Here is a 15,394-nt window from a genome sequence, read left to right as displayed (position 1 = left end):
ATGAACACATGTTATATTGCACACTATATCAAAGCTTCAAAAAAACACGAAAAACGGGACCTTTAATGTAAACAGACATGACGCAAAGACAAACGGCGACATGCTCGAATTTCCTGCAGAAACCACCTGAATTATAAAACATTATTACAAGCTTACCATTGTGAATCGGGCTATAGGTGAGAGAGTTTTGAACACTGGCTGGTTATGTACTTGCTCAAAAATTGTTTGGGATATTTTTTAACCAAGTTATGGACTGCAGCTTTAGATAAAACTACTTAGCATGTTGGAATAAACATTTAACCCAGTCGCTGGGTTTTTCCATATTTACCCCAACTTGGGTTGTTTTTAACCCAGCATAATTTTGATCAAAATTAAATTAAATCATATTTTATGTATGTTATTCATACATTGTGTAGGCTATATGTTAATTATAGGCCTACATCTGTTTCTCTTTCTACATCTGTCATTTGTGAAGTGTGCGAATGACATCACACACAAGTTGGGTTGAAAATGGATAAAACCAGGAATTGGGTTAAATGTTTGCCCAACTTGCTGAGTAGTTTTATTTAACTCATCTATTGTTTGAAAATTACTGTATTGCTTGCTTAAAATGAACCCAAAGTATGTTGGAAATTAACATTTATTAATAATTTTATTTTTTAATAATTATTTATTAATAAGTTTAATGAACAATAATTAAACAATAAACATTTATTAACTTGCTTATTAATAAATGTTCATATTTTGATTATTATTGTTGCCTCTAGTGGTAATTATGTGTCTGATTTTTAATTTTGGGTTCATTTTAAGCATAGTACAGTACAATGGGCAAACTTTTAACTCAGCGGCTGGGTTAAAACAACCCAATCACCGGGTTTCTTCATTTCTTAACCCAGCTTGGGTTGTTTTTTAACCCAGCATTTTTAGAGTGAGGTAAATAACAGAAGTCGAAAGTGCGAAAAAAAGAGAAAAAGTCCCAGAGAATGAGATGACCCCAGTTCACCCTTCTTTCAGCTGAAGTGTGCAGGGGAGGAGGAGGTTCTAGAGGAGTCACTCCTCCATGGGCTGGATTTGGATGTTGATGTGCTGCTGATCAAACACTCGAACACTAGAACTTTCTCTTCATACTTTATCAACAACAAATCCCTGCATTTCCTGAGACCGAGCGAGTTAACATGCTTCATCCGTGAGCACCTGAGCGCAGGACTCTCAGTTATTCTTCATTTCTATTTATTTATCAGATTAAGCCAACAGGTGACTCGCGTGATGCCCAGCCAGATTCTGCGCCCGCGACTGTGCGTCCTGGAGAAGGGCGAGAACGGATACGGCTTCCATCTGCACGGAGAGAAGGGCAAAACCGGCCAGTTTATCCGCCTGGTGGAGCCCGACTCCCCCGCCGAGCTGTCCGGTCTGCGCGCGGGCGACAGGCTGGTGTTCGTGAACGGAGAGCGCGTGGAGAGCGACAGCCACCAGCAGGTCGTGGCGAGGATACGCGCGAGCGCCGGGAGCCTGGAGCTCATTGTGGTGGACGCGGACACCGACCAACTGCTGAAGAAACACGAGCTGAAGTGTGTGAGGGAGTTTGTCACGGAGGGCATTCCTGTGCCCGAATGTGATGATGAGCCCGAGATCAGCGACGAGATGATGCGGGACGACACGCCGCCGCCGCCCCCGGTGCCGGAGAGGAACGGAGAGATCATTCCCGTTTACATTCCCGCGGTGGAGAAGCTCAGAACATCCGTGAGCTCAGAGATGGTGAGACACCACCAGAGTATCGATTCACGCGCTTTGATTAAAAACTCGCAGAAGTTAATAGGCTATAATCATTATAGGCTACTCTTAAAGTACAATGATATTACCATACTTGCCATAAGACTTTTTGCAGGGCTGCCAACTTTTGAGTTCAGCTTGGAGTGAGAATTATGGATTTTTCTCTTTTTATATATATATAAAAGTGAAAACATGAAAGTAGTCTATGATTGTTAAAACATTTGGTAGCCTAACTGAATAGAATTTCATCAAGTTTACTGACAACAAGTTACAATGTTTAGGTACAATGACTGGTAGGCTGTTTTTATTAGAGCTGGGGATTGACACAAATTTCACGATTAAATTCATAAGCTTGCGATTCGATTCCGATCTCGATTCAATTAAATCAACTCTGCTCAGAGAACATATGGTCCCTCTTTACATAGAGTTAAAATAACACTGAAGCAGAGTTAAAGTTAATGAGATAATATACTGTTTGTGGAGTTGTTTAATTTAATGTATTTTATCTTCAATTGATTTCATATAAGGCTGTGGCTGGAAGTCATTTGTAATTATGTTTCTCTTCATTGATTCTGCTTGTTAACAGCAGGCGTTCATCACTAATGCTCAATCATATCTTAATTAATCACTTAATTATCTCATTAACTTTAACTCTGCTTCAGTGTTACTTTAACACTATATAGAGCAGGACCATATGTAATCTGAGCAGAGTTGGTTTAACTCTAATTTTGCTGTGTACAAAAAATTCTCTCTCAACTAATGCTGTAAATTATACAGGGAACCATTTCAGCTGGTGCATTACTATTAAAGTTATTCTGTTATTACACATTAAAGAGCGTCAAACGGTATTGTTTATATGTCGTAATAAAATTGAAAGAATTTGAAAGCTGACACTTTGTGTAATATTAGAAGTAACATGCTCTGTCGTGTCCGTCGCCGCTTTGTCAGTGTCCTCTCTGCTCGACGATATTTCTCACAATGAAGGTGTGGCGTGAGCGTGTGGTTGCATTAGTCTTCTGCTGAATGCACGTAAGAGTTGGCAGCTCTGCTTTTTGTGAGGATAAAGTGTAGCCTACACTTATACGTTTTAATGAAATAACTAGTTGTCTAACCTAACAGAAAGGTGCCAGAAAGTACTGTGGCACTGCTTGTATGTTTTTTTTTTTTTTTTTTTTTTTTTTTTTACTTGGTAGTTCCATGGTACTTTAATGCATCATGCAAATACATGGTGTACCTATGATTATTATGGTAATCATTTACCATGGTAAACAAAGGATCTAAACGCTCATGTAAAAAAAGAAGTGCTTAATGCCTATATTGGGCTTAATTGTTTAATTTGAAGATTTAAAGCTCACATGTAGTGTACTTAAAATCATACATTTTTCAAAAAACTACTTGCAGATAATATTACTGAAATAAAAGGCCACTTAAAGAGAGACACTTTAATGACTTTTTTTAAAAAACACATTTAATGCCAAATGAAAAGTTTTAAATCATTGTTTTAATAATCTTTGGTCCTGCTTTAAAGAAGTGCTCTTATTTTGATGTGTTGACTAACATACTAAAGCGCATGTAAAGTACTTAATTATACTTAATTAATATTCAATATTACATTTAAAATGATTATATGTTACTTCATTGTTACAAATGTGTAATTGCAAATATATTTAAATGCAAAGCGTACAATGGAAATTACATAAAAAAGTATATTTAAGTTTATTCAGCATATTCAGCAGTAACTTTATCCATATTTCAAAGGCAATAGAAGCAATTAGGAAGTTATATAAAGAGTCAAACCTGTTCATTTGAACTAATTGCATTTCATAAAAATTTAAACTGTAATACATTTTCATTTAATTGCAGTTAACATGCGATTAAGTGTCTGAAAACATTACATTCAGTTCCCAGTTCACACTTAAGTATATTCTATTCATAAAAAAGGACTCTTTTTAAAAGTATGTTAAAACGTATTTCTTTTTCACAAGGGAAGTTATGTAATAACTGGAATTAAACATTGCAAAAATGTATTGGTTGAGCACTAATCTGAACATTTGGTCACATCTGTGGCATTGTAAAAGTACAGTGATATTATGGTATTACCACAGTACTTTTGTAAGTGTGCTGGTATTCATGCAGTATTTTGTATAATACACCAACAAAGTATTATGATATGGTCTTTTGATCTTGATCCATGGTAGCTCCATGAATGTCTTTGAAGTATCTTGCACCATGCAAATACATGAAATATGGTAATTGTATATTAAAGTAATCACTTTATTTTCTGTGAAGTCTAATTACATACACCATACAATTCAATTTAATTGCTTTGATGTTGTTGTCCATATGTGCGATTGAAAATGGCTTTGTATTCCTCAAGCAATTATAACACAGTGCTATGACAACTGTGAAACACACACCTACACAGTGTAGTGCACTTGGCAGATCGCATACCTAGTGCTTCAGTCATTGACTGTGGGTGGCTAGCATGTTGAGGACGACGTCCTCCGCCACAGGAAGAGTTAGTTCTCACAGAAGACAAACAACTCCATTCAACCTTGATGCTGAGTAAACAGCTCTAACACACAGTTTCACACCACAACCAATTACTCAGTTCCAGGAACATTATTATCATCATTTAGAGCTGTTCACCTGATGAACAGATCATCTGTGTGTTCACAAGCTTGTTCGGATGAAGTGCTGCTGTCTGAGAAAGATCTTGCTGTGTTTTTCTCACGCGCCGCTCTATTTTCTGTTCAGACGGTTGTAACCGCGGTGTCTTTTGTGTGTGTGTACTGCTGCCATGATAATGATTTGCACATTACTCAAGGAGGAAAAAGGCCAGACTCCAGAACAGCTGGGCTCCCCATGGTGACAGTCCTGTTTACTGCTTAGACCCCCTATTCATTCTCATGTCATCTGCATAACCAAATCACCCAGAGTGTGTGGATGTGTTCTGCTCCCCACCTGTAAGCCCTCGGTGTCCTCGGTGATGTACTGTGTGTCACATACACTAGTCTAAACTGTCTGCTCGGATGAGGGCAGGTTTTTTATGAGGGCGGCACGAGGGCTGAGGGACACTTTCTCACAATGACAATTTTGGGGTCAGCTTGAAAGGAAAGTAGGTTTGTGATACATCAGAGTGATCATACTGCTGCTTTAAACAGGACAAACCTCCAGTCTAGTTATGTTTGCAAACTTGGCTTACATCAAACTTCGTACTTTGTAGCTGATAATCAAAATATCCCATAGATTTCCATTGAAATCTTGGGACTGTTACTCCTCCTCCACAGCATTTGTCCATCAAATCTGTCTCTGAACTTCTCAGAAGACATTTGCAACCGTTTGTCAGTGTCCTAACAACCACCTATAGGAATCAACCAGTTTAAAAAACAATAGTAACTAACCTCCCAGAAATGGCAAAGCAACTGCTCACAATACTTTAGCAACATATAGCATTTTAAAGGGGACCTATTATGTCCCTTTTCACGAGATGTAATAAAAGTCTGTGAAGTTTCAGCTCAAAATACCCCAAAATACCCAAATTTGCCCCTATTTGGGTGTGAGCAAAAACTAACATGCCCTCCAACCAATACGCCCATATTGGTCGTTTGTCACTTCCCTGAAATATGACCCATAGGAGCATTCGCTATAGTTGCACCCCTATTGACAACAGGACACTTTCATTTTAATGCATTGTTCCCTTTTATCTGCGTCATATTTCGGGTTTCGCATAGCTCAATTTTCAGATAATACAATATGCAATAATGTGATCCCAGGGAACGCATGTGCTCATAACGTGTATATGCACTATACTGTAAATCACTAAGGGTAGGTTTAGGGTTGGGGTAGGTGTAGTCGTTTATGAAAAATTAGTGTTGCTAAATGGAAATAGGAGAAATGATGTAAAAAGGCCACACATTGCATTTAAATGAACACGCATTTTGATTGGTAACGACAGTCATATGTCATTTCATGACGACAGACGTAACACGACACTGTCATTATTTTTACGCCAACTAGAGGGTGCATGACTTTAAAATGTAAATATAGGTTGTAATAAGTTGCTTGTAAAATGACCTATAGGGTCTTTTTTTTTTTTTTTGGAGGACAGTCTCCAAAAACACACCATTTTTGTGTGTGTCCCTTTAAATGCAAATGAGCTGCTGCTCCCGGCCCCCTTTCCAGAAGAGGGCGGAGCTTTAACAGCTCACGCTTCAGTTGCTCAACAACAACAAAGCTGGAGAATCTCAAGCAGCCAAAATGATGAATGTCAGTAACTGTGTTTAGCCTTACATTGATCAAACTGGAGTCGGACACTGATGGAGAGACTTAGGAAGAAGTTACAACTTTTAGAATGGATCTGGACGTTTCTGAACAGTTAGTGAATACATTTATGTAGTTGCTGTGGAGTTGATTCAACTGTGCAAATCCAGAATTGACCCTTCTTTGTGAAGCAGTCCAGCAAATTAGAAATCAGGAATGGTGAGAGAACATTGTGTTTGGTACATTTTTCCTCTTCAAACCAAACATAAGTCTTCTGCCGACAAAGTTTAAATCCCGTCTGGCTCGCGCGCTTCCCATAATGTTTATGCATCAGGTCAGTTGGTGGAGAGTAGACTGTCTTTTTCACTGTTCGAACACATTCGACCACATGAGCGTTTTCATTACGAAAGCAATCCGCTCCAATGTGTTTTTTGAGCCTGGTTTCATTAGAAATACATTTTACACCCCATTTACACCTGGATTTAGCATCATCCACTTGTGATCCAATCGACAAAACGCATCTTAATACCAGGTGTATACAGAAAATACTCATTGTGTCTGTAGATAAAACGATACAGTCACAATATCCGACACATTGAGTCACAATACTGTTCCTTCCTATTCTCCAAATCATTTCTCTCTTTACAACTATAAAGTGGCGAAAGGCCAAAAATACACCATATAATGTACGCTGGTCTCCACAGGAGTTTATCCTCGGTTAAAGAACAACCCTTTAAAACCTGCTGATGTTGCAAGTTCCATCTTTTGGCTTTTGTTATTAAACGAGAGTTGTAAATCTCTATTGTGCTACAACAGAAGTGTTTGAATGAAAATAATTGAGAAAACCTGGTCTGTGTTCTGATGTTTTCATGACCACCACATGACTCTTCCCATGGTTTTCCTTTTTAAAAGCCTGTTGCTTTCCTGTACTGCTCCGAGAGGAAGTCAGAATGAAATCTGCAAAGATAGCAGGGCTGTTTTTCAATCGTGCACAGATGACTGGTCTTACATAAGCCTTTTCTCTCAGGCAATTACTTGCGTGGAAGTGCTTTTGTGTTGGGTGAAATCGACCATGACTCTCCGGGTCAGCTGCTGTTGCGTAACTCCTCTGTCAGGAAGAAACAAGGGTACGTCACCCTGTGGCACATTTACTCTGGAATCTCAGTGAAGCTCCATGATTCACCTTATATTAACGTTCTGTAAGAGCAGGTTGACACAAAAAGGACTTGGAGTCTTTGAGCTTTAAAATGATCTTGGCTGTTTCCTGTCAAAAACCATGCTGGAGGCTGAGCTGAACTACATGTTGTGTTTGTTCAGAGGAAACATCAACAGATATTGATTCAAAATGAATCAATAAGAACTAAAACTAAGATTAGATTAAAGTGGAAATATAGTTTTCCTCATTGTTTTGTTTTTCCTCAAGAGGAAAATGTAATCACGTTCATTTTCTAATGTAAGAATACAGGACATGTCAATTAACTACCAAACATTTTAATACATGAAAATTGCCACACAGAGACTATGAACATTTTCTGTTCAATTTAATATAATAAATTCAAAAGGTGTGGGAACCCAGTGGGATTTAAAGGTTTCATTCTGTTTAAAATGTACATTTTGATTTTGAACTTTTAAATAAAATCACATTTATAGTATAAGCACAATCAAGTGATTGTGGGTGTGTTCTGAAAGCAGATCTTCAAAGATGCTGTAGTCAGTCTGTGGGAATCTGTTCTTGGAGCCGCTGGCAGAACAGGCACTCCAGAAATCTGAGAGTGGTTTCCTCTGATTGTTTTTCATGGATGTGCAGATATCACACTTCCCCTGTCTGTAGGCACTGATCTAGGAGCAGTGCTCCCACCCTCGGGCCACCAACAACGACAAGAACATCTGACCCTGAAGCTGTCCTTATTAATTAAAAACAAGCTCAGGATCCAGACAAAGGAAATACTTTAAGTCTTGTGGCAGCATCCGTGTCTCAGTAATTCTGCAGAAGTATTTGTTAGCTATCATGTGGTCAACAAAGCTTGAAAGTTTTTGAGAACTTCATGCAACAAACTCCTCCATCTCATGATATTTGGTTTAGTTGGACACTTTTATAAAAGAGCTTTTGATCTGTTTGACATCAGATATTGTTTTGTTTGGTTGAATGTGGTTGAAGTGTACTTTCAAAAGTACCGTCAAGAAGAATGGTAAAATAAAATAGGCAATACTGTGTACTGTTGTACATTTTTTATGTCATTTTTTTTTATAAATATGTAATTACACAATTATAATCATGAAGTTGCAATCTAGTACATTTAAGCTATATTAACATGTAATATTGAATAACACTACAGTTAAAAATTAAATTCAAGTACTTTAAATGTGCTTATTCAACACATCAAAATAAGTGCACTTCTTTAAAACATGACAAAAGATTATTAAAATGAAGTGAAAGTGACATGTGAAAGTCAAGTATGGTAACCCATAGAAGAATAACATGGAGTTGTCAATTACAAAAAAACAAAAACAAAAACATACTAGTAGTACCATAGTACTTTTTGGTACATTTATTAGTGCACTACAAGTGCATATTGACTACAATTATAAGGCTTAGTTCACCCAAAAATGAATATTCAGTCATTAATTACTCACCCTCATGTCGTTCCACACCCATAAGACCTTCGTTCATCTTCAGAACATGAATTAAGATATTTTTGATAAAATCAGATGGCTCAGTGAGGCCTTCATTGACAGCAAGACAATTAACACTTTCAGATGCCCAGAAAGCTACTAAAGACATATTTAAAACAGTTCATGTGAGTTCAGTGGTTTTACCTTAATGTTATGAAGCGACAAGAATACTTTTTGTCTGCCAAAAAGAATCTTTTGTTTCGATATCAATGCTTCGGAGTGCCAAAATCACGTGATTTCAGTAAACGAGGCTTCGTTACGTCATAAGTGTTTAGAAATTTTAATAGTTTGCTTGACTTTGGCAGTTTGATATGCGCTCCGAACCACTGATTCAAAACAAAACATTCGTAAAGATTCAAAGCTTCATGAAGCAGTGTTTTGAAATTGCCCATCACTAGATATTTTTGAAATAAAGTCATTATTTTGTTATTTTTGGCTCACAAAAAGTATTCTCGTCGCTTCATAACATTAAGATTGAACCACTGTAGTCACATGAACTGTTTTAAATGTTTTATTTAGTAGCTTTCTGGGCATCTGAAAGAGTTGATTGTCTTGCTGTCAATAGAGGCGTCACTGAGCCTTTGGATTTTATCAAAAATATCTTAATTTGTGTTCCGAAGATGAACAAAAGACATGAGGGTGAGTAATAACCGGCATAATTTTCATTTTTGGGTGAACTAACCCTTTAAGCACATTTCTTTTTCACAAGGGGAGGCAGCAACATAAGAAGCACTGCAATAAAAAAGTGTTTTGATAGAGGAAATAATTAATTAAATAATTGGTCCCAAAGAGTGTATTTAAAGAACAGGAGGGGGCCATGTATCGAACCCTGAGGTACTGAACTTCCATCTCCTGATGGTTGGTTTAGTTGGACACTTAGTTGAGCTTTTGATCTGTTTGACATCAGAGATTGTTTTGTTTGGTTGGTACGAAACCAGTTTTCCAAACTCTGGTGTGCACCAGCAAACCACACTAACTCTCACGCTGGTGCTCACATCGATCGACGCATTGTACCTAAAAGTACAATGTGAAATCAAACTCAGACTTATTTATTTGTCTGTACACAGAATTTTCAAATTAATTTTATTTTATTCTCAGTGGTGTATCTCGGTTTCATTTAGCATCTAGTAACGTTCTGTCCTAGATTGGTAGATTTATTGTTTGACCGATTACATTGTTGCCATTGTGAATGCCAAGGATTCATGTTACACTGTACCTTTAATAAACAAACACCAGTCTCTGTGTGATATGGCCTGAAACGGACGATTGTTAGCATGTAAACACAAAGTGTATAGATAGAGGTGGGTGGGTGCAGGTTCCTCTGAAGGTAGTCAGGATTGCTTGTGTGTGTGTGTGTGTGTTCTCTGTCTAGTGCTTGGGGTGGAGCTCTGGCCTTTCTATTGTGCCACTGGGCCAAACCCACCTCACACTCACAGGCAGGTCAGTGGTTTTGGGTGGCTGGTCAGAGGAAGGGCAGATGAAGGGGTGTTTTGCCTCTTGGGGTTTGTGGATAGCAGCTACTACGCTGTTACATTCCATTTCCTCTTCTGTGCAGGGTTCACAAACTTCTTCTGACAATAAGCACTACCTTTTCCTTTAGAAAAGCCTGACTGGAAAGTGGAAGTCTATCAACCTAAAATAGATTAGCATCTCCACCCTGGCCAGTGACACTGCTAGAAGCCCAGCAACATGAAAAGAGCTTGTATAGATCAGCTCAGATCAGGATTATTAACACATTTATGTAAATGCAGATTACCATATTTTGCAACATACTGTACAACATACTGTCCCATCTTAGTAGGTTGATTAACCTGAGCAATTGACTTTTGGCAAAACTGACACATTTCCTATTGACATCGCACTTTATTACATGTAATAATATCATTACGTCATTGCAATTCGTTGAACTTAAGTGTGCTTTTTTCACCTACTTTAGCAGGACTTAAGTACATCTTTATATAATTTTATAATTCTATTGTCTATTGGTTATGTAAATCTGGTTAAAGTGCACTGTTGAATGTACTGACAAGCATTTATTGTAAACTAATATATATTTTAGTGTTATTTCTGTTGATGCAATGTATTTAAATATGAAGAGTTTCTTTGCAAAACGAGATAACTCCGTTTTTAACATTTTTGTCAAAACATGTTTATTATTATGTTATCATGTTATTATTTTGTTTTATGGTGCTACTTAGCTGTATTTTTTAAGTTATGAAGGTTTAAATCAAAACAAACCAACTGCAGTTGAATTGATATTAATTGGAATGCACAACCAAAAAACAAGATTTTTGAAAAATTAAAAAAAACAGTTATCTCGTTTTGCAACGAAACTCTCCATATGTAATTACACATTTGTTTAGATGAAGTTACAATTTAGAACATTTAAAATGTTTTAACTTTAAATTTAATATAGAATAACACACTACAGTTATTACTGATATAATCAAGTACTTTACATGTGTTTTAGTATGTTAGTCAACACTAACTTCTTTAAAGCACGACAAAAAGTTATTAAATGTACTTTAAAGCTGCAGTCCGTAACTTTTTTTGGTTAAAAATGATCCAAAATCAATTTTTGAGCAAGTACATAACCAGCCAGTGTTCAAAACTATCTCCTTATCTTAGCTTGATTCACAACGCTAAGCTTGTAATAATGTTTTATAATAAGAGCGACCTGGTGGATTTCCGTGGGAAATTTGAGCATGCAGCAGTTCATCTTTGCATCATTACGTCACGTCCGTAAACAGAAAAAAGGAGTCCAGGTTAGTCGGTTTTATCATGTGAGGATGCTGCTTGTAGCGGATCATTTATAGCCTGTTCTCACAGCAGCTGAAATAATTAAACATCAATCTAACACTGACAATCATCAGTGACAACTGGAGATTCACCCGTAGTCAAAAAGCAAAAGACTTTGGACTGTGGAGTGGCTACAGAAATTGAAATCTACAGATAATACACGCTAATACAGATAATCTACAGATAATACATGCTAATAACGCTAATACACACTAAATACACATACTGTAGCATGCGTCTCAATCAGCCCCTAGTTCACTGATCAGGGAATCGGCCACATTCATTTACATGATGATTCACGAGCTAGGGAGCTGATTGAGATGCAGGGATAGTCACACAATGCTGATGTTGTTAACATTAATAATTTGAGAACAAAGTATATCAGTAATAATAATTTGCACAATAGTAATTTGCCGTGATCAGAACTAAGCGATCGTTAGATTTAATCATCATTGGCAGCACGATTTATTGTAGGCCTAATGCTTTTTCCTCAGTTGGTCAGAACAAAAGTGGCAGAAATGTTACTTACTTGTTCAGCTGATATTTTCCAGTGAAAATTCTCATATTGGTCATACTTACAAGAAGTTCAGTACCCACACCGGTGTGGTGATTGACAGAAAACATTAGATTCATCCGCTGAGGAGCTGTGCCGATGCACAACCCACATAACGATAACTATTCTGCATATGACTGCAATCGCATGTTTCAAACAGAGATGGCGACAAAGATAAAAAAATGGTGGACTGCAGCTTTAAAGTTAAACTTTGAATTTGACAAAGTGCACTTTTTAACAGTGTGCTTAAGAGACAGTAATGAAAGTGTACTCTCTTTAGCCGGGAATACAGGCGTCAGGCAGTTTTTCTGGTGTTCCACACCGTCGGCTGAAGTTGGTCCTCGTCTGCTTTTTTCTCGTCGGCCAATTCGATATGTTGAATCGGCGTCGGAGCTCGTCGGTCCGTTGGGCCATCAGGTCATTTTGATTGGCTGTTCAGCTACTGCTGTTACGGAAAGGCATTTTATCTTATGCAGACACAGAACCGACATGCTACTTGGCAGTCAGGTGTCGAGCGCCGGTTTGGCGTTTCAGGACAACTTTGGACTAAGACGCAGTCTGCTTTCGTCGCCACTAGTTCGTCGGTGTCAGCTTGGTGTGTTCCGGGCTTCTGAGTACATTTAAGTGGCCTTTTATGTCATGAATAGTATATTATCTGCAAGCACAGTTGTTTTTTAAAAAAATGTTACACTACAAGTGCACATTCAATACAATTAAACACACAAAGGTATTAGAAGAATACCATTGAACTACCAAATACCTTTGGTACCTTTCAGTTAGTAAGTTATAAGTACACTACAAGTGCACATTCACTATAATTAAGCACATTTCTTTTTCACAAGGGAAGGCAGCCACATAAGAAGCACTACAATACAAAGTGTTATGATATAAGAGATAATTAAGTAAATAACTGGTCCCAGAGAGTGTATATATAAAAGTGAAGGGGGCTGTGTATCGAACCCTGAGGCACCCCGAGTGGGTTTCTGATGGCTGTTTTCTCACTGTTTGTGCATTTGGTTCAAAACCATGGTATGTTTGCTTCATCAACTTGAATATTGCCATGTTTGTCTATTCAATAGTTCTGATACCATTCTGGGAGAGTTCACAAATACACCACCTGTGACCAGAACAAGAGTACAAGATCATTATTGACTTAAGAACACATACTGTTTGTTTTTGTTTTACGTCATCTGTGGTCATGTAGTCATGTAGGCATGCTTGACAGTGAGGCTGATAATTTGCAGGCCATTTATTCTAATATGGGTGAACTTTGGACTTGACAGGGTGAAATGAAGCTGTGAATGGAAGCTGTGTTTCACCTTGTTGAGAAAGATCTTTAATTTCTGTGAAAGCTGACTTATCAAGCCTTACAGATAGACAGATATCTGACTTTTGTCATAGAGCCACCATATGATGTTCAGTCAATATCTGCAATTCCTGGACAGGAAGTTCACCATGGACTTGTTTATATATCAGGGCTATGTGTAAATATTTATTGTCAGTGTCTTGTTTATACACCAGTGTTTTCAAACCCTGTTCCTGAGGCACACCAACAGTACACATTTTGGATGTCTCCCTTATCTGTCCCATCCATTTCAGGTTTTAAAGTCTCTCCTAACCAGCCGAAGAGCTGAATCAGGTGTTTGTTTAGGAAGAGTTTGAAAAGATTAATGATTTAGATGTTAAATGTCAAATCTAATTGATATATAGTCCTAACCAATGTCTAACCCAAACACAATCATTGGTAACCTTCTTGAAATATTTAGCCTAATTTGTTTCAATATATGAGGCCCTATATTCTGGTTTAAATTCATTGTTTCTGGAAAGGAAGACCTTATTTTTCCAACACGGAAGCAAGATATTTTCTGTGTATGTATGACATTAGACTTCCTGTTCATTATACGCAATGACGCTTCTCGTCTAATGTGTGACTGACTTAAAGTGCGGTAAATAGTAAAACTGTTTACTAGCATGTTTATTAGTACATTAATACATTAAAATAATGTGAAAACAAATACCAGTTTTAGATACCTGACACAGAAAAGTCTTGAACATTCAAATCTAAAATGGCCGTGCCCACTCTTACATTAAAAATAAGGTGGGCAGATAATAAAAAAGTAATAATTTCTGTGGGTGTAGTCTTTGCATTAGTTTGTTTTAGATCTTCTCTTTTGGAGTAGAATTGGCTAGATGGCGCTGTCACAAAGAACTAGTGTCCTAGAAATGTAGTCTGAGAGACCGTTTACATGGCACCGTTTTAAACTAAAAATGTTTTATGTGTTTTGGCCATTCATTTACACAACAATGACATTTTGGAGGCCTAAAAATGCAAACTTTTGAAAACGAGTTTCAAAGTTTTTGAAAACGATACTGTGTAAACTTAGTGTAAAAATGCAAATTTGTGAAAACAGTGATGCACATGTGTATTACGTGTTCAGTCTATAGGCGTGGAGCGTTTCTTTACTGACATCGCCAACTACTGGCCTGGCTTGAATAATACAACGTTTTTAATCTTTTTTGTGGATCCTTGTGAACGGGGATCACACAGAATAACCTTCTGGCTAAGCAGGGACTTAGCCGGAATATATATAATATACTGTATATATATATATATATATATATATATATATATATTTATATATATATATATAGTATGTAAGTATGTAGTATGTATGTAAGTATGTAAGCAATGTCTTTCACACTTATGATGACATGATAGTATAATTGGGTGAATAAAAAACTTATCATCATGTAAACAGCCAGCTACACACTAGCACTCCTTTGCTAAATGTTTGCCTAGTCAAAGCTGCATAGTATCGGGTACAGTCATTTGAATATGTAAAGCTGTAATTAAGGCCGGTGTCTACTGTGTTGTGTAATGTTTCGTGCAAACCTTTATCGGGGAATCACCAGTCATCAAAAAATCCAGATCAGCTGTTTATTTATTACATTTGTAATACATGCTACATTTAACATTTAAAATAGCAGATTTTATTTCTTGTTTATTTCCACTCATCTGCATTTTTGCATTTTTGAGTTTATACACAAATAGCCTATACTAATAAATGATTTTTTTGAAGTTGTGAATAAAAGTAAGATTATTGGGGGACATTTTACAAGAAAATATCATTTCAGTCTTTCCATGTCAAAATTTCATGTTTAATTCAATGTGTTACTTTTTTTGTAATTATTGGTGAAATTAATTAATAAATAAATAATTGGTGAATAAATTAGTAATTTCAGACTGAAAATTGTTTATACAGTACACCAATTTATTTTTTTCAATGCAACAGGAAACACACATCAGCTTTCCCATTAACATAAAATCAGCTGACT

At 37.0% G+C, this 15,394-nt stretch overlaps 1 protein-coding gene across 2 annotated transcripts in view; it reads left to right on the top strand.

Annotated features, from left to right (window-relative positions):
* The first annotated feature begins 1,073 nt into the window (after positions 1 to 1,073).
* The window catches only part of nherf1b (NHERF family PDZ scaffold protein 1b), a 36,435-nt gene continuing 22,114 nt past the window's right edge, over positions 1,074 to 15,394 (top strand). For both annotated transcript variants that reach the window (XM_067382720.1, XM_067382719.1), the window contains exon 1: positions 1,074 to 1,755. In XM_067382720.1, the coding sequence (XP_067238821.1) occupies positions 1,267 to 1,755 (489 nt within the window). In that variant the 5' untranslated portion in view covers positions 1,074 to 1,266. The remainder of the gene's footprint in view (positions 1,756 to 15,394) is intronic.

The sequence above is a fragment of the Chanodichthys erythropterus genome, chromosome 3 (genome assembly GCF_024489055.1).
Source record: "Chanodichthys erythropterus isolate Z2021 chromosome 3, ASM2448905v1, whole genome shotgun sequence".
Taxonomy (NCBI): Eukaryota; Metazoa; Chordata; class Actinopteri; order Cypriniformes; family Xenocyprididae; genus Chanodichthys; species Chanodichthys erythropterus.
The sequence above is the reverse complement of the archived record's forward strand: the minus strand, read 5'-3'. Positions and strand labels throughout refer to the sequence as shown.